General features: G+C 34.3%; 2 protein-coding genes across 7 annotated transcripts; one reads left to right on the top strand and one right to left on the bottom strand.

Moving 5' to 3' along the window:
• Positions 1-1,201: 1,201 nt before the first annotated feature.
• Positions 1,202-8,714, bottom strand: LOC7462122 (acetolactate synthase small subunit 1, chloroplastic). Of its 3 annotated transcripts, none has more exons than XM_002311234.4 (12): positions 8,336-8,714; positions 7,573-7,786; positions 7,322-7,405; positions 7,033-7,101; positions 6,282-6,365; positions 5,835-6,011; positions 4,931-5,017; positions 4,344-4,448; positions 4,132-4,254; positions 3,313-3,465; positions 2,015-2,080; positions 1,202-1,636 (listed from the first exon to the last, which is right to left on the bottom strand). In XM_002311234.4, exons 1-12 carry the CDS (start codon positions 8,560-8,562, stop codon positions 1,553-1,555), a joined length of 1,473 nt encoding a protein of 490 aa, XP_002311270.3. In that variant the 5' UTR covers positions 8,563-8,714; the 3' UTR covers positions 1,202-1,552. The 3 variants fall into 3 exon arrangements, with proteins under 3 accessions (XP_002311270.3, XP_024462336.1, XP_024462335.1); XM_024606567.1 differs by lacking the exon at positions 1,202-1,636 and adding an exon at positions 2,661-2,744; XM_024606568.2 differs by lacking the exon at positions 1,202-1,636 and having other exon boundaries at positions 2,009-2,080; positions 3,294-3,465.
• Positions 8,715-9,535: 821 nt separating this feature from the next.
• Positions 9,536-17,090, top strand: LOC7462121 (uncharacterized). Of its 4 annotated transcripts, none has more exons than XM_052455314.1 (15): positions 9,536-9,700; positions 10,069-10,707; positions 10,786-11,098; positions 11,256-11,402; positions 11,510-11,598; positions 11,704-11,796; positions 12,205-12,331; positions 12,803-12,867; positions 12,952-13,126; positions 13,762-13,944; positions 14,031-14,078; positions 14,946-15,092; positions 15,260-15,342; positions 16,255-16,370; positions 16,680-17,090. In XM_052455314.1, exons 2-15 carry the CDS (start codon positions 10,145-10,147, stop codon positions 16,763-16,765), a joined length of 2,235 nt encoding a protein of 744 aa, XP_052311274.1. In that variant the 5' UTR covers positions 9,536-9,700; positions 10,069-10,144; the 3' UTR covers positions 16,766-17,090. The 4 variants fall into 4 exon arrangements, with proteins under 4 accessions (XP_052311274.1, XP_052311273.1, XP_052311272.1 ...); XM_052455313.1 differs by having other exon boundaries at positions 13,759-13,944; XM_052455312.1 differs by having other exon boundaries at positions 13,753-13,944.
• Positions 17,091-26,582: the final 9,492 nt, after the last annotated feature.

Below are 26,582 nucleotides of genomic sequence, written 5' to 3'. Positions count from 1 at the left end.
ATCTCACTTCTAGTGCACCCCGACCTCTTATACAGTTTCAGCTTCCTTTCCCATGTAGATTGGATCAATATAATCCTAATCAACAGTGCTGTGACAAAACGAGACTTCGAAGGAACAAAACCCTTTCTTTTACTTCTTCAGGACCACCCGTCTGTTTTAACGTATCCGGAGTTACAACGACTAATTGAGGCATGAGCACCAAAATAATATTTGATTCAGGCAGTCCATTATCTAGCAAATCCTTGATGTTAGGTTCCGCAGTATATTGAAGATCCCTGTATAAAAAATGGGACCACGCTTAAGAAAAGCGATGGTTGCAAATCTCTAATGAAGTTGTCATTAGGAATTATATGCTTCTTTAAGCTTCTGATTAACATGAGGATTCTTATAAACACAGCGGCAAGATCGCACCTTTAGAGTAGAAAAACTGGAACTTGGGCACAAGATTTGCATCAGGAGTGTACGAAAGTATTCCTGGCCTTCTTCTGACGCTTTTTGGTATCTGGGTTTGACAAAACCCACGGGACTTGAACAAATTGAAGACAAAGTCAGGTTTTTAAGGTCATCAAAATGGAGAAGATGGTGTGCTCCATCCTTGGTCACTAGAGTTCAAAACTCAAGCCAGGTGATGAGAAGTTAACGTCTCTTCAACACCCTAATCCCAAAAGAGTGGGAAACCTGTTTTTCAACCGAAACAGAGATGACTCAATAGCACTGTACAAGAGCTAACCTAAAGATGCTAGCTAACCCTAAAAAGAGAAAACTCTAACTAGTTGGCAGCCATCATGTTTCAAAGGCCGTGTAACTATAATCAATTAATCACGCTGCTCGTGATATATAATTACAGCACTTGAGGGATCTGCATTCATCCTTGATCAGCGCGCGCGTTAACGGCCCCTTTTATCGCCCTTTTGAGAGTTCTATATATGAAACACCAATTATACATGAAAGGTTCCCCTCGAAGAGGAAGGGGATGGGGGGTGGATTACTTCTCTTGGAATTTACAATTGCCTCTTGGACATATAGCTTAACGTCCTATAGATAAAAAGTGACATGAAGATGCATAGCATTTTCCAGCTGTGTTATGGTTTTGTATTTAGCACGCACAACTATGCATTTGCCCTCTGTATACGCCTGTTCCCTATTTGTCCCTTTTTTTAGTATACCATCATTTTTCTATCTGTAATTGTTAATCGAATCGTGGCAAGAAAATAAGAAGGCACTACATGGTAATTACTGATTCAAGTGTTGACAGGACACTCCTCTTAACTCATTGGTACAAAGGATCAACAGTATGAATGGACGATGAACAAGAACAAAGATTTTGCCCGTTCCTCTACCTAAAGCACCATCTCTACCTGAACCCGACATGCATGTTGATCCGCAATTAAACAGCCCCAGAGTGTGTGGGAAACTTCGGTTTTGTTTCCTTCCATTCCCTATCTGGAAAAAGGGCAATGGAAAAGGAAACCACATAGCAGAGCGGGAAAAGAAGCCTAGTGAGATAATCTAGAGTTGATAAGAAGCTATTAAGAGTCTTAACTCTTAAAAGTTACAGTGGAAGAGGAAATCCACGTAGGTACGTGGAATCCACGCCTGACTCTCGCACCAATGCTACTCTCCCGGTCCGTGCCACCTTCAAGAAAGATGGAAACAAGATAAGAAAACTGTTATGGCCAATAATTTTATGAACGAAACTGAATTCTGGCAAGCAGTTAAATTCTATTACTAATGTCTTCAAATCTGAAACAATTGCAGAGTAAACCACCCTCAATGATAGAAGTCATCTTTGCTCAAAACATTCCTTAGACACCTTAGTTGTTACCACGTTGAATTAATGGTAACTTAAAATCCACAGATCGAAAACATTTTGTGTAAACAATTATGAAGAGGCCATATGGAACTACCATATTGATCGTGAAAATAAATCTATGAGTTTCAGTGACTTGTGAAATTAACCAAGTCCTGCACCGTTCAGGCAAAAACATTTAAAGCTAAGAATCAGAAGACAGACCTCACAAATCCCATATGGCTCCAATATTCTCTGCAGTGCAACCATCTTATTAAAATCACCTGTAAGCTGCAATAGATTCAAATGGCTAGAGCATTAGTAACAAGAAGGACAAATAACATGAGATGGAGAAAACCCATTAAGAGAGGGTAACACTGTCATAGAAATAAATGTGGAGCTCCTGAATAGCGTGCAATTACCAGCATCCTAGTGCAACACTCTAACTTGATTTTAATGCAAAAAGAAATGATCTCTCAGTTTCTAGATTATTTTTTTGCAAAGTGCAAGTAACCATAGTAATGTGGCATATCAAGTTGATAGTTGATTGATTTTAGCAGATTGTGCAAAGTGCAAGTAACCAGAGTAATGTGGCATATCAAGTTGATAGTTGATTGATTTTAGCAGATTGTTCAAGTAATCTCGGCACCCCAAGTTCACACTCCTTCAGATATCTTTAGCTATGACTAAAAAAGGTTGAAAAGAATAGCCAGCCAAGTAAAACTCTAAATAAACAGCATTGAAGATTTGATTTAGGGGATTGCAGTGCTGCAGGGAGACTCAATAACAATATTTTGCAAAAACTTCCCAAATAGTCAAAAATCCAAGAAGCCAAGAACAACAATCTTTTTCAATCTTCCAGAGATCTTACATTTTTTTATGGCAAGGAACCCTGACCCAGCAATTCAGACAAGGAGCAGGTAAACCCTACATAGCTATTTAGCCAGCTCAGCCTCTGTACCCCAAACCACAAGGTAGTCTAAGTCTCCATGGAAATAAGTAGATTTTCAAAAAGAAAGAAAAAAATCTCATGCAAAGGTACCTCAATTTGCTAAAATACTAGAATGAAGTAAGATGGTATATGAGGGTGCTATACTCTGACACGTGCAAGTTAAGATCATTGCATAAACCCCAAACACGAGTCCAGTTAAATTTCTGCTGTGCCATCTTTATCCTTTCAAGTGCCACATATCCACCAATTCCACTACCTTCATCAAAAGACCTTAAGTGACCAACCAACTGATATTTCAGTTTGCCCGCTAAACCTTGCCTAAAATATGTTTGTCAAACATTCCACACAAAAACCAAAAGTAAAAATAAGTTGAGATGCTCCGAAGTACTTGTGATCTACATCAACCTAGATTGAGGCAGACTCTACTTGTGTATATAATTTTTTAAAACTAGACAACAGGTAGGAGCTGCCAAATCCTATCCTGATATGGCTAATGATCGTTCCAGTAAGTTCAAAAAATTTTCTTGAAGAAACACAGCACTCTTGCAATACCTCAATGGGAAGAAATTACCTCGAGAGTAATTGTGTGATCAGAGACATCAACAGCTTTGGCCCGAAATATTCTAGCAATATCAAGGACATCCCTCCTAGCAGCACTATTTGCAGCTATCTTAATCAGCATTAATTCTCGTTCTGCAAATGGTGAGTGAGTGATATCCCGAACCTGAACAAAACACCACCTTCTTTGTCATCCATTTCGTAATTTAGACAGAATTCATTCAAAAGATAACAAAAACTATTGCAAGAACAGATCATTACTTCAAAGTTTGACAATCAGAAAAGGTCATTGTTCAACAATGTAAGGATTTTTTTACTGAATCTGGAAAAGATAAGAAAAAACAGATTTTCTATTGGGCTTCTAATTTTTTACTAAATTTAGCAAATGTCTCTATGGAGGTGAGAGGAAAATTATATTCTTGTGAAATAATTACATTAACAGTAGGTGTTAACAGCGTATAAAACTTTGTTCTCCAAGATTATGAAATTCTTTAAAAAAAGATTTATTGAAGTGAACTAATTTTTTGAACAAAAACAAGATTCTTCCTGACACCATCGCATCCTTTTAAATATATGATACAGCTACTTTAGACACTAAATCTAGTTTCATATATAAGAGTGAAATGAATCTGGCTCCCATGTTCTACCAAACACTTTCTGCAGAAAATACTTGTTGCCAAGTAACATAATAGCACTTCCAACTTCCATGTGATTTCAAGGCCACTCAGTGTTCATTTTCATTTCTTTACCATTTTATGGAGACCATGTAGTTGCTGAATGAGAAGCCTGAAAGTAGGATTTTTTTTCTCATGTTAAGTTGACCACCCCTTACCTCATGTAGATCTATTAACTTGTGAAGTTGCTGGACCAACTTGCCAATTGACTCGTCTGTTCCAGGGATAACAGTAGTAATGCGAGAAAGTCCCTCTTCTTCAGCAGGCCCCACAGCAAGACTCTGAGAGGTTGAAGTTGAAAGAAATAGGAAACGCATCATAAATAATCAAAATTAGGATGACCAGACTGATAAATGCTGACCATACTTACCTGAATGTTATAGCCTCTTCGAGATATAACCCCAGTGACAATGTTGAGTACTCCGGGACAGTTATTCACAAGCATAGATAAAGTGTGTGACCTAAGTCCATTTGACTGAAACATTGAATCAGATAAACTAACAAAATTCAGTAAATATGAGATGAAAGGTCTACTAGAATGTAGTTATCATAAGCCATCTTCACCAATTATCATGCATAAATTAAACCACTGTTCCGAAAACAAGTTACCAATCAAGAAGGGCAATAATTTTCTCATTTTAAATGTCAAATCAAGTTGACATCAGCACCTATATTCAGTGATGCAGAAAATGGATCAACCAGAAGAAAAGCACTTTAACTGTTTACTATGATAAGAAATTGAAAATAAAGGTATAAGGTAAAAAAAATCCGAATCCAAATTATGTTCAGTGTGAAGATGACCTTTTTAAAATTTTGCATCAAGTACGAACTAATATGTTGGACTTCATCATCATCACTTAAGTTATCCATATACGTCACAATTCTTAGTGACAAATTTCAGTTTAACAATTAAGAAAAAAACTTCATTTTGAGAGGTAAATGAGTGTCTAGTCTTACATCTTCATCGTAAAGAACACCCCAATGAGCATCAAGAACTGGATTCATCAAGAAGTCATCATAAGGCTCCACAGGATAGACATCACCCTTCAATTAAAGAGAGAAAAAAAGACTAATAAACAGATATTCAGTCTGGCACACTAATGATCCAATAAGAAACTCGCAACATACAGAAACCAATGGAGGAATGCAGGAAAAATGTGATGCAGATATTCTCTCCATTTAAATTGAAAGTATTGGTTTGGAAACTCTATATGCATAAGATTTCATTGCAAAGACAAACGCGTATCAGTTATGGTGCCAAAAGAAGGGCACTACCTCTTTTGCTTTGAAAGTATGAGAAAGCCAAAACCAATAAAACCACTTAAAATCTTGCTCATCAGAAAGCTCACAAACTTAAAAATAACTTACTATATCATCTATCCAAACAGTGGCCACCAAACTTACATGTGAGCATCATCATAGTCATTTAAAAAGCAATCCAAAGAACCTTCTCAGAACACATGTAGGTGCAGTCTGAACAGAGTAGATTAAAAGTTCATGCTGTCTTCAAGCAATATGTAATCATGAACAAGTTCAGTGGGATCTGGTGATATCAGTTATCACTTGTTTGAAAGTTAAGAAACCATTAAATAAATAATTGTCTTCAGATTAACAACATACTTACCATCCTAAGCCTAGTATGCTCTAACATGAAATATTGTCTGATAACAACTTCCAAATTCTTACACCAAAAAAAATTGTTATGGGTCCAGTAACATATTATTAACAACCCAAAAACAGCAGTAATGGCTTATTGTTGCGCAAACAAAATTTCGCTCTGCACTATATGTCAAAGACGATAATAGAAAGGTAAACCACCATATGAATATCTATCCTGGTAACTGGAATTACGAAGTTACACCTTTGAGGATGAAGAGTTGCTGCCATTAAGTGATAGGTTTGCATTCCCTGCAACAGTTTTAGTAGAATTCCTGGCAAGAGCTACCCCAGATGGAACCCTCTCAAGATCAGGATACGAAGCTGCAGAAAAATTCCAAAATGGAGCAGTCTCGCCCATTCTTTCCCGTCTCAAAGCAATCTGGAAATAGAATGAAATTCAAACTTCAGTACACACGACATCATACACAACAAAAGCATCTTGAGATAATCGATGTGAAACTTAAATCTTTATTTTGTGAACGTGTGAAAAAACCTTGCACACAATTACACGGGTAAATATATTTTTTAGAACAGAACTCTGAAGATTGAAGATGCTTAGAGACAATTTCAGATTTGAAGTTATGCAGGAAAGAGAGAAAGAGACCATGCATGTGCTCAGTCAAACACACAAAGAAAAGAGCCATTCAACCTTTCCAGTTCTTGCAAGTTCTTTAATTCCAAACTTGCTTAGGTTCCTTTGAATAGCAGCCATCTTCCCAGGGTCACCGGTGACCTAAGACAAGAAGATAATATAACAATCACAGTCCTAAAAACATAAACTAGAGTACATTTCACGTAGAAATTAGCTTTCCCTCAGAGAAGCCACATAAAGGAATTGTTGTGTGATTTGCATTCCATTTGTTTGACAGTAACCAGTCAAACCACAATCTTCTCTGGCTAAGAACAGGTTGCAAAATTACATGGAACAGCACTACAAGCTACATAGGTTTGGACTCCGGAGTAGCTATAGAGCAGCACAAAGTTTTTCTTAGCTGTGAATTGTTTCTATCCTTGACCTTTAAAATTCTGTGCACAGAATGCATGTCACACGAAGTTTTCATAACAGTGAACTGTTTCAAACCATGATCTTCTAAATTTCTTGCACAGAAGATATCTGTTACACAAAGTCTTTGAAAAATTTACCAGTGCCCGTCTAAAGTGCTAGAATTTTATATCAGACAGATTTTTCAAATTAGATATGATAGGATTGAAATCCCCATCAACGCCTTAACAAATTTACCTTGTGTGAATGCCTAAACATCTAGGTATATAGCGTGACCAACACCATCTGATTTCCAACTCTAATCACTAGCTTAAGTCAACATTAAGCATCGTAGCTATAGGATATAAAACAAAGAAAAAAGTTGCAGAAAGAATAATAAGCATCTGATCAAGGTCACCTCAATAGTAAGTGAATTCTCTGAGATATCAACAATTTTTGCTCTGAAAATGTCCACTAACCACATGACCTGAAGTTTGAAGCAAATAAAAAGAGATCAGCAACTTGAATGCACAATGACTGATAATATGTGAACTGTAACACAATGGAGGACTAGATGCTTCAGAGAGAACTCGTTAGTTCAATAACTTAGCTTGCTTACATTGGAGTGGTCATCAAAGAAATAATACATCAAACAGAGTTTGCATAATCTACAATTTTTAGTCTAAAACTAAATACCACATTATTACCTCAGCACGAGTACTTGGATCTGCATTGAATTTTATGAGCATCAATTCACGTTCTACTTGTGGTTCCCTGGAGATATCATCCACCTGATGAATCCAAATGAATTACCATGCGAGTTAAGGGGGAAAAGGTAGAAAATGTCTGTAAGGGCAGATTGAATGCAGGGGGGTAGGCACGCAATTCTTTTTGGGTTTCTGTTCATGTATTCCTTGTAAAGAAAAGATATTTAGAATCTAGTACGATGGGTCTGCACCTTAATGACATTCACGAGCTTGTTAAGCTGTTCTACAACTTGCCGCAAAACTTTTTCAGTTCCACAGACAACTATGGTAAAGAGAGCCTTATCCTTGTTCAAACCAACAGCAAGGGATTCAATGTTGTAGCCTCTTCTAGCAAAAACCCCAGCAATCCGGTTTATTATTCCACTTTCATCACCTACAAACACTGAAATCGTGTGCCGTTGCAACCTGAAAAGTCAAAAGAAAGCAATAGACTTATTAAATTCATGATTAAGATTCCATTTTGAATTATCTAACCAAGATTGTTATAATAGCTGCCAAGCCATTAAGCTCCAATTTTTTTCGATTGAAAAGAACTGAAGAACTGAATTGGACTAGTGTGGAGGTATTTCTGACCAGCCAAAATACGCAAATCAAATTCCAATTAAAAAAAATACAATGGCAGCCAAGCAATAATGAACAACATAATGCACTAAAAACAATAAGAAGATTAATATTGATTAAATTCCCATTTTCAGCCATACGGAGAACATGAACCCACTAGATCCCACAAATGAAGCGACAAAACAAGGGGAAAACAACAACCTTTTCAATACTAAATGAAACCCAACTGAAAAGAAAACATCTTTATATAACCACCGTAACACGGACATAGACCCCCCCCAAAAAAAAAAAAAACTATCTTGACATGAATGAGCAAAACAAGGCCAAAACAAGAGAGAGAGGCAAAAATTGAAAGAGCAAAAAAATGGAGCTTGATAAGAGATAAAGACTGACCTGGAGCGAGTCACAGTAGGCACAGAATCAGCAACAGACACTGCACTTCCATTTTCTTTGCTAATGGAACAGGAGACCTTAACAGCATTGTTACTCTTCCAAACAGAGGGCCTTAAAAAATGTACAAAACCAGAGCTTTTCCTTGAAAACCCACCAACAGAATCCAGTTTGGAACATGGGGTTTGAGTTGTAATTCGAGTGGAGCACTGTGGGACAGAAGCCGCCATGACTGGTTGCACTCACTGTAGGCGGCTAGTTTCAGGACAGATAAATATGTTTTATAAAGGAAGATGGCTAGAGCGCACTAGTGTTCAAGAGCTACTGCAGTAGAAAGAGAATGGTCATAGCACGCTGTCCCTTTTCTTTGAACTTATCATCCGTGAATGATAAAATAACCTTAGGTAAGGAGCTGCTACTTCTTTATTAGATATTCACGTGTGATACGGAATGTATTAATTACTATGTTTAACAAAAAATCATTCTTCAAACAATTATTGTTTAAGAAAATGTAGAGTTAATTATAATATAGTTCTTGTAGTTTATAAAATTAATTAATCTGATAGCAGCACAGTGCTGTTGGTTAAGAACATCGTTAGAGATTATCAAAGTCTATTTAATTTTTTAACAAAAAATCTTTTTTAATTTAAATCAAGATTTATCCAAAAATATAATTTTATTCTCAATTAAAAAACAAAAAATTATAGCAACTCTTGCAAGAAAACAAAAAAACAAATTACAGAGACCGTGTTAGAGTTTGTAGATATTTTAAAAAACCTGTTTTATATTCACAATGTCCTTAAATACTTTTACCATATTTTTTTATTGTATATATAAAAAATATTATAAATAAAAAAGGATTTTTGTAATATTAATACATCTATCAAATCTTAAAATTTCAGAATGTCAGTAACAATTTCGTGAGAAAGTTATTGTGATTTTTTCGTAATTGTTTTTTTTTAAAAAAAAAGACAACGTCACATGTAAAATGGACCTTTTATTATTATTAATTAAATAAATTACATATTTTTTGGAAATTATTACTCCCAAGTCCCATCATACATAATCCCCCTTTAATTAATTAAATCATCGCCAAGATCTTGGACCCCTCTGAATCCCTAATCCAACGGTTCAGTCCAGTCTAGAACATCCCAGTAGACACTAATCGAACGAATAGAAAACAAACGGGCTCCACTCTCACACGGTAATATACCCGAATATCTTTCTATTTGTCAAAGAAAGACAAGCGCCCCCGAGCCCAGGCAGCATTCCCTGCTCCTTCCTTCCTTCCTTCCTTCCTTCCTGCTCGCTCGCGAACTGACTCGGCCTCCACTTTCTCTCGCCACTCCATTTTCTCAGATTTGCAGGGTAATTGTCAAACCATTTCCTCCTCTTTCTAATTCTATTATGATTTTTAATCAAATCCTCATGATCAATTACCTGATCATCGTCAAATTCTGTTGTCATTAATCACTTATGAGTTTGTTTAAGTGCGTGCCTTGCTCGTATGAATTGAAACATTGAGGTGTTGCTAGGTTTGTTTAATCTCAACTATTTTTCTTGGTTAATTTCATGCTTTATAAACCAAATAATTGTTATGATTTATTTATTTATTTATTTTTATTGTTTCCTGAGCTAATTTTGTTGGAGAAAGTAAGTGATATGTGATTAGGTTTTAATTATTTTTTTATTTTTTTATTTTTAACTAGTATTAATATTAATATTGTGAACTACAGGCTGGCTAAGTCAGGTGGTGTATCAGATATGTTACTGTTTGTTTATGCTTAGAGACTGAAATTTGTTTTAATAACAATGGCTTCGAGAGCAATCTTGCGGAGAAAGGGATCCCTCTTTGATTCCTTGAGTGAACCGAATTACTTGATTCGGGTTTTTTCGAGTTTCAAGTATGGGCTAGGACTGCCTCAATTAAATGACTCGCAAGAATTGAGATGGGTTACCAGTCATCCGTTTGCGAATACTGATAGTAGAATTGAAGGTGGTTTGTCATCAGCAGCAGGGTTTCTTAGGCGTAATTCTTTTGGTTTAGGTCATGGAATTAGAAATGGAGATTTTGTTTCTTCCTTGGGGATTGGGTGTTATTCACAGTCTTTACGTTATGCTTCAATAGCAACTGCTGGTAAACCTGAATATGGGCATGGTAACAATAGAAATGAACAGCAGGCTACCAAACAGGTGAAGGAAGCTTCGCCGGAGGAGTGTGATGAAGCTGTTGAAGATTTGACTGAGGTTAAAGCCAAGGCTAAGGCTAAGCAGGTGCGAGAGTCCCAAAAGAGTGCTAAAACAGTAATGCAGAAAATATGGGCTAAGCTTTTGGGTATTGGCCCTGCTTTGAGAGCCATTGCTTCTATGAGCAGGTTAAAAGTTATGCTTCTCGTTTCTTTTCGTTTACACTAAGTTGTCGATTGCTTATTGACACCCTATTCTTTATTTAGGGAAGACTGGGCTAAGAAGCTTCATCATTGGAAGGATGAATTTAAGTCTACATTGCAGCACTATTGGTTGGGTACAAAACTACTTTGGGCTGATGTTAGGATTGGTTCGAGGTTACTGGTGAAACTTGCCAATGGGAAGGGTCTTTCAAGAAGGGAAAGACAACAACTAACACGCACTACTGCCGACATATTTAGGCTGGTCCCTTTCGCTGTTTTCATCATAGTTCCATTCATGGAGTTTTTGCTGCCAGTATTCCTAAAACTATTTCCAAACATGTTGCCATCAACCTTCCAGGACAGGATGAAGGAACAGGTAGAGATACACTTTTTGAGCTTTTTGGTTCCATTGGTCACTGTATCAAATGGTTTTGTAGGGAAAGAGTCGGTGGTCCTACCTTAATACTTGTTCAAATATATTAACTGTCCACCTTTAATTTTCAAACCATTTAAGTACAATGCTTGACTTGTAGGAGGCATTAAAAAGAAAACTAAATGCAAGAATTGAATACGCAAAGTTTCTTCAAGACACAGTGAAAGAAATGGCAAAAGAAGTCCAGACCTCTCGAAGTGGAGAAGCAAAGCAGACAGCGGAAGATCTTGATGAGTTTATGAACAAGGTTTTTTTTTTTTCTCTGTCCTCCTCCAAGCAAGAGAAAGACATCTACTTTATGTGCTACTCTTGCATGGCAAACTAATGTCTGTTGTCATTCTGCCTTCCAAACAGGTTAGAACAGGTTCCCGTGTTTCCAATGAAGAAATTTTAGGCTTTGCCAAGTTATTCAATGATGAGCTTACTTTGGATAACATTAGCAGGTCCTCATCTCTGTTGTCACAGCACTATTTCTGAAAGTATCCTGTCCTTTCTTTTTTTAAGACTTCCTTGATTTAACAATGTACTGCTTTGGTTGTTATATGCAGGCCTCGGTTAGTAAACATGTGTAAGTATATGGGTATCAGCCCATATGGAACAGATGCATATCTACGTTATATGCTTCGGAGAAGACTGCAAGAGTAGGATATCTCTTGTTATTTTATTTTTTTTGGTATTTTTAGGAAAGCTGTTCTTTTTCACAATTATTGTGTGAAGACTTATGGCGTGACCTGCGAAGAATGTTGGGTTTTTCCTGATTAGCCAGTTCATAGCTTAATGGGTTTGTTATTTCCTAATTGATTTAGAAATTCACTGATTACATATAATGATTTGAAAAAACTGTTGAAGCATGTCCATCAGATCTGACTTTCAATGCCTATGAAATGGATACATACATGTTAAAATCTTTAAAATATTTTGCAGACAAGTTAGTGCCCATTTGAGCACTCAGAACTTCCCAAAATGAGGGGACAAGAACTTTCATGAAACTCTGAATCATTGATTAAATTCTTGCTTCATAAAACTTTTTAAGTTGTTGAATCTGGCAGGATCAAGAGTGATGATAAGATGATTCAAGCTGAGGGTGTGGAGTCCCTTTCTGAAGCTGAACTCCGTCAAGCATGTAGAGACCGAGGCTTGCTTGGATTGCTTTCTGTGGAGGAAATGCGGCAACAGGTTTGTCAAAAATTGATATCTTGTAGCTTTTACGTATGTGGAAGAAGAACTTCTGTGATGATGGTGTACACTTGAGAAAAGAAAAATGTCAAAATTCATAATTACATGCACCCTGGACCATGCTTATGCTTTCAGTGTCAGCTGTATATAACTAAGTAAAAGATTTGAGCCAAGCTAGTTTCCGCGCAATTAATGTGCCACAGTACTGTTGTAAACAAGGAAAAGATTTCATCATACCTATTTCTTTAAGGTTTTCAATAAGAACTGAAGCATTTGGTATTTATTTTAGTATTAATTGGCATCACCTTTCTTCTTTGTTTAATTCACCCACCTGGCTATGAAAACTCAGATGTCATCCAATGACCTGAAGTTAAGTTCCTGGTATACATGATAAATAAAAACTGTCTCGATTTTTTCCCCTGAATATGCTTTTCACCACTTTCTAAAGTTGATAATTATCTCTCTCTGCAGTTGCATGATTGGCTGGATTTGTCTCTCAATCGCTCTGTCCCATCCTCTCTGTTGATATTGTCCAGGTAACTTAATGCTTTATATTTTTTCTTACTTATCTCAAGAAGCATGGTTGCAATCTAAAATTTTATCATCCTTACTCTCTACAGAGCCTTCTCTATTTCTGGAAAAGTTAGGCCTGAGGAAGCTGTCCAGGCTACACTCTCATCTCTTCCGGACGAGGTTGTGGATACTGTTGGAGTTACAGCCCTGCCATCTGAAGATTCAGTTTCAGAAAGGAGAAGAAAGTTGGAGTACCTAGAAATGCAAGAAGAACTGATCAAGGTTGATTATTTGTTCTGCACTTGCTCTCGCAGTTACTGTTGGAGTTACAGCCCTTTCCGAATGATTTTTCTGCAGTCCGATAAAATTCTACACATACATGCATGATATGTGTGCTTCATATATGTGTGCGCACGAGAGCTATGCTGATAGATTTCATTTCCTATTAGTTTTATTTTGATGTATTCTTTAATGCTTCTTTGTCATGATTTCCACTCTGTTTCTTTTTTCTTTTCACCCCTATAGCTTCTGTGGTGTCCTCTATACCTTTTTTTCTATGTTTAGCTTAGATTTATAAGATACAGTGTTTGAATATCATATCTCACTACACATTCCTAAAGGGAAGGGAATTCAGAGACAGCTCCACCCATCAGTAATGTTGCATGTAATGTCTGCTTTCAAATAAAAAATTGTGTACCTTAGCTGCCAGATCAAGGCTATTACTGTTGCACTTGGCGGTGACCCTGTTCACTGTATTCTTCGGAACACATTGATCTTAATTTGATTGTCTTGAGCATCTGTTCTGGCTGTGCAGTTCATATAGTAGCCTTATGTTGCTAGATTTATTGTGCTTTGTTTAAATGCTTTGCTTTTTTATAGTTGTTCTAAATAAAGTAATTATACAGGAGGAGGAGGAGGAGGAGGAGGAGGAGCAGGCCAAGATGAAGGAATCTGTTAGTAGTCAAAAGGATGTGGCTTTGGAAGAGATGAGTATTCCAACAGCTAGAGATGCACGAGAACAGGCAAAAGCAAAAACATTGGAGAAACATGAGCAGCTTTGTGAACTCAGCCGTGCATTGGCTGTATTAGCTTCTGCATCTGTAAGGACCAGGATTGTTTGTTTTATGTTATACATTTTTATGTCATATAATTTACTGTCTACTTTCTTCACTGCTTCTTTTTCCAGTCTGTGAGCAGGGAGCGTGAAGAGTTCCTGCGCCTTGTCAAAAAGGAGGTAGGAACAACTAACTTATTCCTTATTTGTGATCCTATACATCTGATTTTGAGGGCCTAAAAGAGAATGACAACACTTTTCTCTTTTCCTTTTGACAATCTGGATTTTTACATGACTCGCTAATATGGTGGAATCTCCCTGTTCTTGTTTTTTTCCTTTTTAACCTCGTCATCACATGAGCTTTTGGTGATTTTTCCCTTTTTATCTGCTGTATGATATCAATGTTGTTCTATATGACATTCACCTTTATGTTCCTGGCATCATCTGCACATTTAATTTATGTGTTCTGAACCTTGCAACAATTTGTTGTATATGACATTCATATTTATGTTCCTGGCATTATCTGCATATTCAATTTATTCGTTTTGAACCTTGTGAGAATTTGTAGGGGTATGGTTCAAACCTCCTAGATTGCCCAGGCAGTGGAACCTCTATCCATTTTAGATAGGCTGGAAATATACTGCATTAGTTCCTTTTCAGGAAAAGATTCTTGTTCCTGGGAGATTAAACCGGCAATGCTGTTAAAAAAGTGCTCTTTTTTTCTGTTTGTTTTTTTTTCTTCTGTTGATTGATGGTCTTAGTGGAAGCTGTCTGCCAAGGGTAAATTTCTTTGTATGCATTCTCGCCAGAGGTAAATATTGGTTTGGATTTGATAGAATGGTAATAGAGCTCTCATCAGTTTATACAAGACTTCGTATATGTTAAGCGAGTATCTGACCCTTTTAGTAAACTTTGATAAATCAATTATTTGGGGATCTCCATCTAGGGCATTCTCATGATGAAGAGCTACACTGTTGGAGTTTGTAGATTTGGGCTTTGGTAAGCTGCATTTCCTCCACCTCACTCATCTGTTATGTCCATTTCCAGATAGACTTGTATAACAATATGGTGGATAAAGAAGGCACCGAAGGTGAGGAAGAAGCTAAGAAGGCATACAAAGCTGCCAGAGAGGAGAGTGATCAAGCTGCTGAGACAGCTATCTCTGACAAAATTTCTTCAGCCCTGATCAATAGAGTAAGTTATTTGAAGAATCTTCTGTTCTGTTAGCATCTTTTTCCTTTTTTATTTACATTTGAAGTCTTCTTCTTGTAGAATACTAATGCATACTCTTTGAGGTTCTGGACTGGAATGTAAGTCGGATGTTGTAACTCAGATGTTGCTTTGATGTGCACACATTTCAGGTAGATGCCATGCTCCAAAAGCTTGAAAAGGAAATTGACGATGTTGATGCCAAAATTGGAGATCGATGGCGCCTGCTTGATAGGTTTGTTTTTTTGTTATCTTGGAAACTATGGGGGTTGTCGTGGTTTTACGTTGTCACTCTGGAAATTGCATAGTATTATCTCTTTATCTCTTGCACATAGAAATTTCTTCAGATGTAGCCTAAAGAACTTGTTTTCTGAATATCAGCTAGATATCTGAAATTGCAGATGTCCAGAAACATCAAGGCTAGTGATGTACATTTCACTACATCTTACAGAGTCCACTGAATATTGTGAATCTGTCAAAAGCTCGTTGTGAAGTCTTAATGCCCCCAAAAGAAAAGAGACATATTTGTCATTTTGATATCCTGGGTGGTAAACAAAACAACAATCAAAATATTTTGCTATTGTAAACGACTAAAAGGTTCACAACTTGGCACTGCTTACTTGTTCACTCAATATGTGAAGATTGTCTCAGTGACTTAAACTGAGCAAGATGATAAGGGAGCAAACAGCATTTGTGATAGTTTGGAATTAATCTGGCAATTTTGTGGCTCAATTTGAAAACCTTAGGTTTTTCAGTTGAAGTAGTCAAAAAATAATTCTTGGAACGTTATTACTGGTTTGTAGCAATAGATTTTATTTGATGTTCATGTTTCTATAAGCTTGATAAACATGATCTGAATTTGCGGGTATCCCAGCCACTGTTAGGAAATGTTGCTGCACCTATTGTCCCTGCAAGATAATTACCATTTACATGCTTCACTGAATTATTCGGCAAACCTCTTTCTTTTAGCTCATTTTGTCTTCTTGCATCCAGAGTTTGCTTGCAGTAAAACTGCAATTCTCCATCGCAAGCTTAAAAGAAAGAAAAAAAAGTGCCCTAGCTCAGTAACTTTGGTCTGAACTCTGTAGTGGCTTTTAAGGATTACAATGTGTCTATTTATCCAACAAATCTTTCATTTTGATGTCAGGGATTATGATGGGAAAGTGACTCCTGAGGAGGTTGCATCTGCTGCTATGTACCTCAAGGACCACCTGGGAAAGGAGGGGATCCAAGAGCTCATAAGCAATCTTTCCAAAGACAGAGGTTAGCGATGAATTCCATCATTTCTCATTGAATCTCTTGCAATCATCTTCACTGGATGAATAGTGTTTAGATGCCGCTATAATATGATTTGATTGTAGTGTTATGTACCGATCACGTGAATATGCAATTTTGGTTTGGTTATCGCATGTTATTTGTTGGGGGTTGTTTTTTATGCAGCATCCAACATGTAGATGGAAAATCCCCAAAAAAAATATATATATATATATACACACACACATATACATATATTCGTCGTAACCTTTTAACTCCGAGTATGATTTACTATTTTCTGTATTTTCCTTGCAACAGAAGGAAAGATTCTTGTGGAAGATATCGTCAGATTAGGCAGTGAAATGAAAGATGCTGATGCAGCAGCGGAGGAAGGAAAATCATAGAAAACATGAACCAAAATGCCCCCCACCCCCCCCCCCCCCCCCCTCTTTTTTTCCCCTGCTGAACTTCATCTTCTGGTTGCGTAGCTGTCCTATTGGTCATCGGGAATGTATTCCGTTTTGTCTAGACACTGAGGACGACACCGGCCTCAGTATCCATGACACGTTGAGAGTAATTAAACTAAAGGAAAGGAAAGGAAAATGAAATATCCTTTGCGGGTAATTGAAATGCATATATCAATCAGATCTCCTTCAGAATGGCATCCGTGAAAGAAAACCAAATATGTATACACATCTCATATTAATAATTCAATTACTATTTTGTTTCGCTCTGTAGTCGAACAATGGTAGCAGTGGACATGACATGTATAGCTTGCAACAATATAGCATGCATTTCGCTGATAGCCGTCCTAATCTCCCCTGACATGTGCTTTTTTAATGGTTAGAATTTTAATCTCCCTTTCACGGCCGACTGCTGAAGAGGAGAGTCCATAGATTAAACAACCAAACAGCAGCCCTGGATACCACGGGCTGTTGATCTAGAGGCTGTTTGTTTACGCGGTTGCAGCTGCTTTTAACGCAAATCACGTAAACAATGTGCTTGGTAATAATAAAACACAAATTACTATATATGTGGGGCCCGTTAAAAACGTTGTTTCGTGAGAAATAACTCTCAACTGCTTCTCACATGCCCGCATCATGCCCAGGTGAATTAATTCACCTGGGCACTGTTCACAATTCTTCTAATTTTATTTTATTTTGTGTTTTATTCGAAAAATTAGAAGATCGCTTAATGACGTAACAAAAAATTCAGTTTTTGTTGTTGCGCGCTTAAGAAACCGCGGAAAATATAGTCCTTGTTTGGTAGATTTCGTACGTGATGAAATTGCACATAATTTAATGGAATAATAAAAAAATATTTGATATTAATATTATTTATTTCATAATGTAATAACAGTAGTTAAATCTACAATATTTAAATTAAAAACCATCAATATTAATATATATATATTTTTTAATTATTTTATAACTTCAATATGAAAAGCATTCTTTTAACCAAACACATTAAACTACTTTTTGTTCAACCTTAATTTTAATCACAGTTTTAACCAAACATATATTTTTCCAAACCAACCTCAACTAAAAATACTTTTTATAAAATAAATTTTTTTTAAATTACAATCATAACAGCTACCACAATATCAAACATACTGACTTATCTTGCTTTCCTACGTTGACTAGCTCCAAGTAATGCTGACCGCTGAGAACCGGGGACCTGTTCCAGGGTTTTAATGTACAGATCCATCAAACTCTGTTTCGCTTTTGTTTTCCAAGGGACCAAGAATTGCCTTCTGCAGCTCCGGTCGCCGGTCGGGACTCGAAATATGATATGACTAGGCTGGTGCTCATGCTGTCTTGCAGGTCTGTATTATTTGTCTCCTAAAATATTGTAAGCGCATTTTGAACGGAGAGAAATTCAATAACTCAACTAGTTGGTTTTATAAAAATAATATACTATTAACTTGAATTAAAACATGAAATTACAGGTAATAAAAAATTTATAGAAAGGTTAAGGGGAAAAATTAAAAAAAAATAAGAATAAAAATTAAATTGAAACACTAACTCGTGATAAAAAAAAAAAAAAACATGTAAAATCTTTCAATGCTTTTTTTTACATTAAATTGAGAAACTTATACACATTAAATTAAATAAATTACAAACTATTTTATAAATAAATTTTATAGAAAAATCATCACCGATAAATAAAAATATAATTCAAAAACATTAAGAATCCAATGAAATTAAGACATTTAATATCACAACCTAAATTATTTATCCGGTTGTGTCTAATAAATTAATTTATTAAAATTAATTTATAATATAAATTCACACATAAAATTTATTAAATAAAAAAAAATGTTAGCGCTGTATATATTATTAGTATAAAAAATACATATTTCATCATCCACGTCATGTTGTTAATGTAGTTCTGGTTCTTTGAGGACTTTCTTCAGTAACCTGGCTAATATTCCACCTTCTTTTTTGCTTCTATAAAAGACAACATAATTTCATCGGATTCCCAAAGTACACTCCGATCCGATCCGCCCCCAGCTGGTAGCGCAATAACCATTCTAATCTCACCAGGCAAAGGAAGTGTCCCTGCCATGAATAACCAACAGAAATGGATTCGATAAACAACCAAGAGGGAAGAAAGGAATAAACGATATAAGAAACTTCCAGTTTTTTTTAATTGCAATGGCGATGATGTAATTTAACTATTTTAAAATTAAGTTAAGGGCTCCTTAACCAAGGTTTAGTGTTCTTCGATATTAAAGATAATAAAGTAATTATATCGTACAAAAAATAAATATAATTTATTTTTTATTAAACCCTGTTCATTATTGTATTGAAGCAGTAAAACAAAGTTAAATGATTTTGCCGATTAATAACAAAATAGTAGTTTTGCTGGGAAGAATACACACCCTAGCTCTTTTAGCTTTTGTTATAATTGCTAAATGGCTCGTTTTGTGTCAACTATGGCATGGAGGGTGCATTTGACTAAATATTAGAAGTAGACGGATCGATGATGATTTTTACATAAACTCAAGGGTCAAGGTTATCAGAACCCCAGAAACTTGCCAAACCTAAATTTCCAGAGCAACTTCCAACTGGTTCTTTCAAAGAGCTTAGGAGGCCTAGCCACGCACTTCGAAAACTCCACCCACATCTTGTATTGCCTTTTGAATGTTGATCGCCGTAGTAGACAATCGGCTATGAAGAGCCAGCCAAATAAACAACCAGGTTCAGGCTCTCGCCGTCACCTTGATAAGCTTCCCGATGGAGTCGAGGCTCGAGACCGTAGAACTAGAGAACTCCTGCTCAAATTATTGTACAAGTATTGGTGCAATATATTAAGAATTTTTTAACATTATTTTTCAATAAAATCTAGCATTCCCCTTGTATTTCTTTCGTTGGAAATTTGATATTACCATTTTGATTTGTCTTTTTAGCTCTTTCTAAAATTATCTGGACGTCTCTCTCGAATTTATTTATTTATTTTAGAAGAAAAAAACACTGCTGGTTTTTAGGTATACTGGGATGGGCCGGGCTGTTTTCATTCGTTAACAGGTTCCCGAAAGTATTTGGATATGTCTTTCCTTGGGCCGGGCGGCTGGGTTCTACATCCATGCATCTTTCCTTGGGCCGAGCTGTACTGTACTGTGAATAAGTTTATCATTGTATTATTTGAATTGAAATAGTTGTAATGCACTTAAATTCTAATTTAAGTAGGTAAATTGATAAGAAATTTACTAAAAATATCATAATAAATCCGTGTGCATTGTTGTTTTAGATTTGAAATATATAATTAATTTGATATAGTTTTTATATTTGTGTTTTTTAATTTAAATATTTTATGAAAATGCATTTATTTTGTGATTCTATTTAATGTAGCTCAATATTGTTTGCGGATGGATCATATTTCACTCCTTGAAGTCAAGCAATCAAGCTAAGGGTAACAATGGAGATCCATCAACGATGCATCCTCGCTTTTACTGAGGTTACTGTACCCACTGCCTCCTCATTATGGGAACTGAGCACCCGCCTTTACGGGTAAGAATCTTTTCTCGGTACTTGCTTTCTATCAATGCAAGTGCATACAGGCCCTCTCACTATCAGTGGAGCGTGAAGTTGCTGACAGCAACCACTATTTAACTGGTGTGATCGCTTTCACCAGCGCCGCCCCTGTTGCCACCACCTATAATCTACCGTTCATCGCCTTTCGTGGCTTCACCACCACACAATCACATGATCACCACCTTGTAATTGTTGTCGCTATTATCAACTTAATATTATTATCACTGGAACTATCATCGTTACACTAATATTTTTACTGTCATTAGTGTTATATATAATGATTTTATTTAATAATTTAAGTTATTAAATTGGAGTAATTATTTGAAATGGTGATAGGGCTTTAATGCTGGAATGATCTGAATTCTATCACTCCATCTTTTAATTGATTAAAAAAAAAACTAACACAAGTTATGCAAGTTACAGGTTTAAACTTTTATTGAACTAAACATACTGGAGAGCACTATAAAAATATTTATTGGGGTCTCTCAGGAAATTTTGTTCCTACATATTCTGGGAAAACAACTATAAATTGAAGGGAGGAAATCTTATTATAAATGAATATTAAAGTTTGGAACTTTAACATGATAAAAGAGAGAGATGAGTTTAAATATTCAAGCTTTTTTTATTGGAGAGCACGTTAAAAAAAAAAAAAATTGGTTTTTTTTCTCTCACGTGCACTCTAAAAGTACGGTTTTTTCAGTTTCAGACTTATAAAACTGAATCAGTTGGTTTTTTCAAAATTCTAATCGGTTTTTTTTTAACGGTTTGGTTTTTTTTTCCCGGTTTAATTGGTTTTTGTTTTTTTTGCTTATCCCTATCACTCAACCTATAATTTTGCTGGGGAAAAAAAATATTATTATTGGATTAAAGTTTTAAGACAATTATTACCACAAAGGTGTTATCATAACGAAGAGAAATTTCATATACATATTTGAAGGGTACCTTCATTGGTGCATAAATCTACTATCATGGTCATAGATATTACACTCAACCCAGATTAATTAGTGGATTAATTCAGGAGATTTGAAATTTAGAGCCTGATCTAAGTTAGGTTTTTATTTGAGCAAACAAAACATTGGCCAGTAAAACCTAGTTTATCAAAATAAAATTTTAATTGTATGATTATTTCAGTCAAGCATAATTAAAACTTGGTAAGATCAATATAAAATAAAATAAAAATTGTTTTAATAAAAACAAATAATTTGAACTAACTTAATGGCTCATGTCATGTGTTTGAGAGTGTGGTTGCGGTTGCTTTTCAAAGTGTTTTTCACTCAGAAAAATATTTTAATAATGTTTTTTTATTTTTAAAAATTATTTTTGAGATTATTACATTAAAATGATTTGAAAAGATCAAAAATATATTAATTTAAAGAAAAAAAAATTAATTTTTTTTAAAAATATTTTTAAAATACAATAATAAACACAAAATAACTTTATAGACAAGCACGGATAAAGAGACAAGTGCAGCCCACAAACACACATTGGTTCTTCATGGTGGTTGCTTGCTCACACGAATGTATAGCCTAAACAGTAGCCAATCGTGCACACATTGTCTTATTAAACTCGTATAAGTTAATGATTCGAATCTGAGATTTTTCTAACTTATTTAAAAATAAGGTGTTACTGGAATATTATTTTTTATATTATAAAAAATCTAACCAGGCGTGTTTACACTGTAAGCTACTTATCTATTACTTTATAATTAAACCAATATTTTTTTAATGTTTGACATCCAAGCAAGATAAATAAATCAATCTTGAGGAACACTACACGCTTAAGAAAAACACTTTCAATATATAAATAATATTTTAATGTAATTAAATAGTAAATCTTTTCACGTAATGAAAGTCATGAACAATGTCGTTATTTGTTGGAGCCAGATGACGTTTGTTTTTTGTTATAAAAAATGTGATTAATATGTTTAGTGTACGTGTACATAATTTATGCAGGGATGAAGATGTGGCTATTCCATTGGATGTTGGTGTAGTTTATAAAAGAATAAAATAAAATATTCATTTTATATTGAAAAGAAATATTTTTTTCTAAATGTTTATAAATATGTGTTTTTATTGTATAATAAGTTAAGTGAAAGTCATGATAAATAGGTTTTGTAATGGATTTCCTTGTATGAATATTTATAATATTAAAAAATGACACTTCACATTTAACTAATTTTGAGTAAGTAAACACGTGTTGAAGGTTTTCACTGCTAGAAAACTGGACAGTGCCAACTAAATATTATGCCAGTGTTCAGAGAAAATCTTGCCAGTGGTAGAAGTTGCCAATGAAATACTGTTGTCAAGACTTTCTCGTCGGAGTTTTTATCCCGCCGGCAATTTTTTATATTGACATAATATTCCATTAGTATTTTTTTTTAATCCATGATCTCTGAGCCGACAGCTGCTCACGATAAACCCATGAACATGACAAACAAAATCTCATGAATTTGAAAAACCAGCAAAGATCCAAGACTTGTTATTAACTTTTCATCTAAACAATGCTGAATAAATTATGTAGATCTGCAAGTTTTCATAGTTTGAATATTTAAATACCAAATTAACGAAATAAATAGAATTCCATACATGAATAATTTTAAAAAATATATAAATGAGCAATACAACAGATTAACTCAATAAAAAAACAAATAACATTACGTCACAGCAAAAAAAAAAAAAATTGCATTTCCACCCTAATATCAAATTGTCTTGGATGGAATTCATTGAATAGGGGATGGCTGATCTATTTTTCTCTGATGGCTGTATCATCCCATTACCTAAATAGAAACAATAAACATAATTTAAAAATTAAAACTGAGTTTGGTTATTTAATAAAAAATAATTATAATTAACCTATCGATGCATCATCTATTAACCACTTTAACTATCAATAATACACCAATATTATTACCACAATAATAACCATCGCCACTTCACCAATACCATCATTGTCGCATCATAACCATTATTTTTTTTATCAGCATAATCATCATTTTATTAATATATTATCGTACCTTTCATGCACCTTTATCATCAATAACTATCATTCTGCCGCCGCAACCATTAGTTATTGTCACAACCTAACCACTCTCATCATCAATTAACATGTTATAGCCACTACTAATATCATTATTATCATGATAACTATCGTCAAAACCATTGATACTATTAATTATCATCACAACCATTATTATTACCTTCTCTATTATAAACAATTAAACACCATAAATTTTAATATCTTGATATTGTCAATAAACAATGACGTCAATTAATACTTATTTATCAATTCTTAAATTCAAGCCATTCAACTTGAGTTGCCACTTTAATTATTATTAATTCCGCATGAAATTAATTTCCCCTTAATTTTCATCTTAATCATAAAACCATAAAATAACTTATACTCATTAAATTACTTATTATTTCTTTAATTTCAACATACTTGGGTTACATGATCACATTCAAATTCATGAACTGACAAGTTAAATATAACCCTCAATTCACAAATAAATCCTAAATTACAAATGATATACTAATACACCAAAACTATCACTTTAAAAACCCAAAACACTTAGAGTGTGTTTGGTATTGCAGTAATTGTTGTGGTTTGAAAAAAAATATTTTTATAAAAAGTACTTTTAGTTGAGGTTGGTTTGAAAAAATAGGTGTTTGGTTAAAATTGTGGTTGAAGAAAAAGTAGTTTAATGTGTTTGGTTAAGAATGTTTTTGAAATCGAGGTTATAAAATAATTTTTAAAAATATATATTAATATTGATGGTTTTAAATTTAAATATTGTGGGTTTAACTATTGCTATTACATCATGAAATAAATCATATTTTATATAAAATTTTTTATTATTATTTTATTGAATTATCTACAATTCTATCACCTCTGAAATACATCCAACAATTTTCTTGGTTTCTTTAACACGCAACAACATAACTTGTAAAAAATAATCAGGAATAAATTAGAATTGTGATCAAATTCTGCAAATACTACGTCATCAAGCGAATAAAACACAATTAAAAATAAAAAAAATATATTTTTTATTTTACTGGGTCGGATCCGGTTTAATGCATTTTACGCGTTGGACCGGACCCGGTCCGGTCGGAACAGTGGATGCTCCACTGTTCACTACTATACTGTTCAGTAAACAGTGAAGGCATGCTAGCACGGTTGAATTTCATAGCAGCGCAAGAAAGCAGCAGTTTTTTGCTTTTCATCTCCTGTGTTTCGTACGCAATTTATTATGGGACTCATACACAGTAAATAGCTTTTTTTTTAAACCAAACGTTTTTTTGGTGTGTTTTTGAAGAAACACGAACCTTAATGCGTAGCCAAACAGATTCTTAAACAAGCAGAATACAAAAACTATAAACAAAATTCAATAAACTAACTCTTAACACAAATTAGTGAATTTACTTTACTTGGAGGGGTGACGCTCGATAGGAAATGGAACTAGGGGATAAAGCTTGCGCCGGCGGTGGCGAGCTGGGTTCTCGGATTTTAGAGGTTTAAATTGAAATGAGCTGTTAAAATTTCAAATAAATGGGGCTAGGGCTTGAATTGAAATAAAGTAAGAAGAATAAATGTGGTTGAAGAGAGGAGTTTCGAGTTTTAAAACCACCGATCAAATTTTCATTGAAAATTTAACATGTTATCAATGCCAACATTTTTTTTTTTTATTCCTCTGCTGTTTTCAACAGAAATTACTGTTGAGAACTTTCCATGCCAATTTCCACGGGAAAAAAACAACAAAATATTTATTGTTTGAACTTTTATTGTTTTTTTTTTTTATAAATAAATTATAGCAGTGTTTTGTTATTATAATAAATGCAAGCTTGATTTTTATGAAGAAAAAAATGCAATATTAATTATGTAATTAAATGAGTGAATGTACGTGGAAGATTTTCTAACTGAGTTTTAAAATTATAGCAGTGGATGCAAGCATGATTTCCATAAATAAATCATATGTATTGACAGAGTCTTTTTTCATGTTAAAAATTTATTAAAATACAAAAATACCCAAATTAACTTGACATTAACATAAAAAATCACTATGAAAAAACTAAAATACCCCTAAAAAATAGCTTTGTTAATTTAAAAACTAGGTAATTAAGTAATTTAACTTTAATAAAAAAAACAAGAAAGATACGAGAGCCCCTGCCTGGCCTTAAGCCACCCTTTTTTGTTTCTGGATATGTTTCAGTAGTTTAATTGTTATAGAAAATTGAAAAAACCAATCTACTCCAAAACAATTTGAAAATAACATAGATTCATGGTAAACAGGTCATTATGCCCTTGAATCCTAGCTAGATGTCTTTTTTCTAGCCAGGGGAAATTCTCAAATACTATTCTAGTGAATAATATTTATTAATCAGCAATGTATCACGGGTCGAATAAAAAAAAATAACATAAAAAATTATTTAAGCATTGCAAACGTTTTTTCTAGTAGAAAAAAATTGTGTGGGGATTCACCGATCGATCTAAAAGGTCCAAAAACAATTTAGATAATTGATAAAAACATAGTTTGGCTAAAAATAAATATTTAAAATAATATTTTGTTATATAAATATCAAGACAACAACATATTAAATCGATCAAAGTTAACATGAACTAACCTGTTAACCCGCATGTTGAGTCATGAGGCAATAATAACTACATTGAAAATAAATCATAACAAATTACAAAAACTAATTTACAATAAACCAGATGCTGCATTATGAAACTAAAAAAAAATCCATTAAAAAAATGACAAAAAATAATGACTCAAGTAAACTTGAGTTAATTTGCTAAACTCGTATTCCAGGTCAAAAGACCGAGACAATTCAAAAGAAAGCAAATTAAAATAAATTACAAAGATCATTTCCTAATAAATCCAGTGCTAAAAGATAAAAATGAAAAAAAAAACCAATAAAAAACAATTTGAGTCAACCCAAGTTAGTTTGCCAAACCTTTAACCCGAGTCATGAGATAAAAATAGTCTAATAGAAAGTAAATAAAAAATAAATCACGAACCTAATTCCTAATTAATTCAATTTTGAAAAAAAAAGTCAACTAGAAAAATAGAATAAAAACTCGAGTAAATCAGATTAAACTGTTAAATTTACAATTCAAGTTACGAGACTAGAATAATTTTATAAAAATAAAATAAAAAATTATAAAATCTAATTCATAATAAATTTTA

Source organism: Populus trichocarpa, chromosome 8 (assembly GCF_000002775.5).
Source record: "Populus trichocarpa isolate Nisqually-1 chromosome 8, P.trichocarpa_v4.1, whole genome shotgun sequence".
Classification (NCBI taxonomy): Eukaryota; Viridiplantae; Streptophyta; class Magnoliopsida; order Malpighiales; family Salicaceae; genus Populus; species Populus trichocarpa.
Note: the sequence above shows the minus strand (reverse complement) of the source record. Positions and strands in the feature narration are given on the sequence as shown.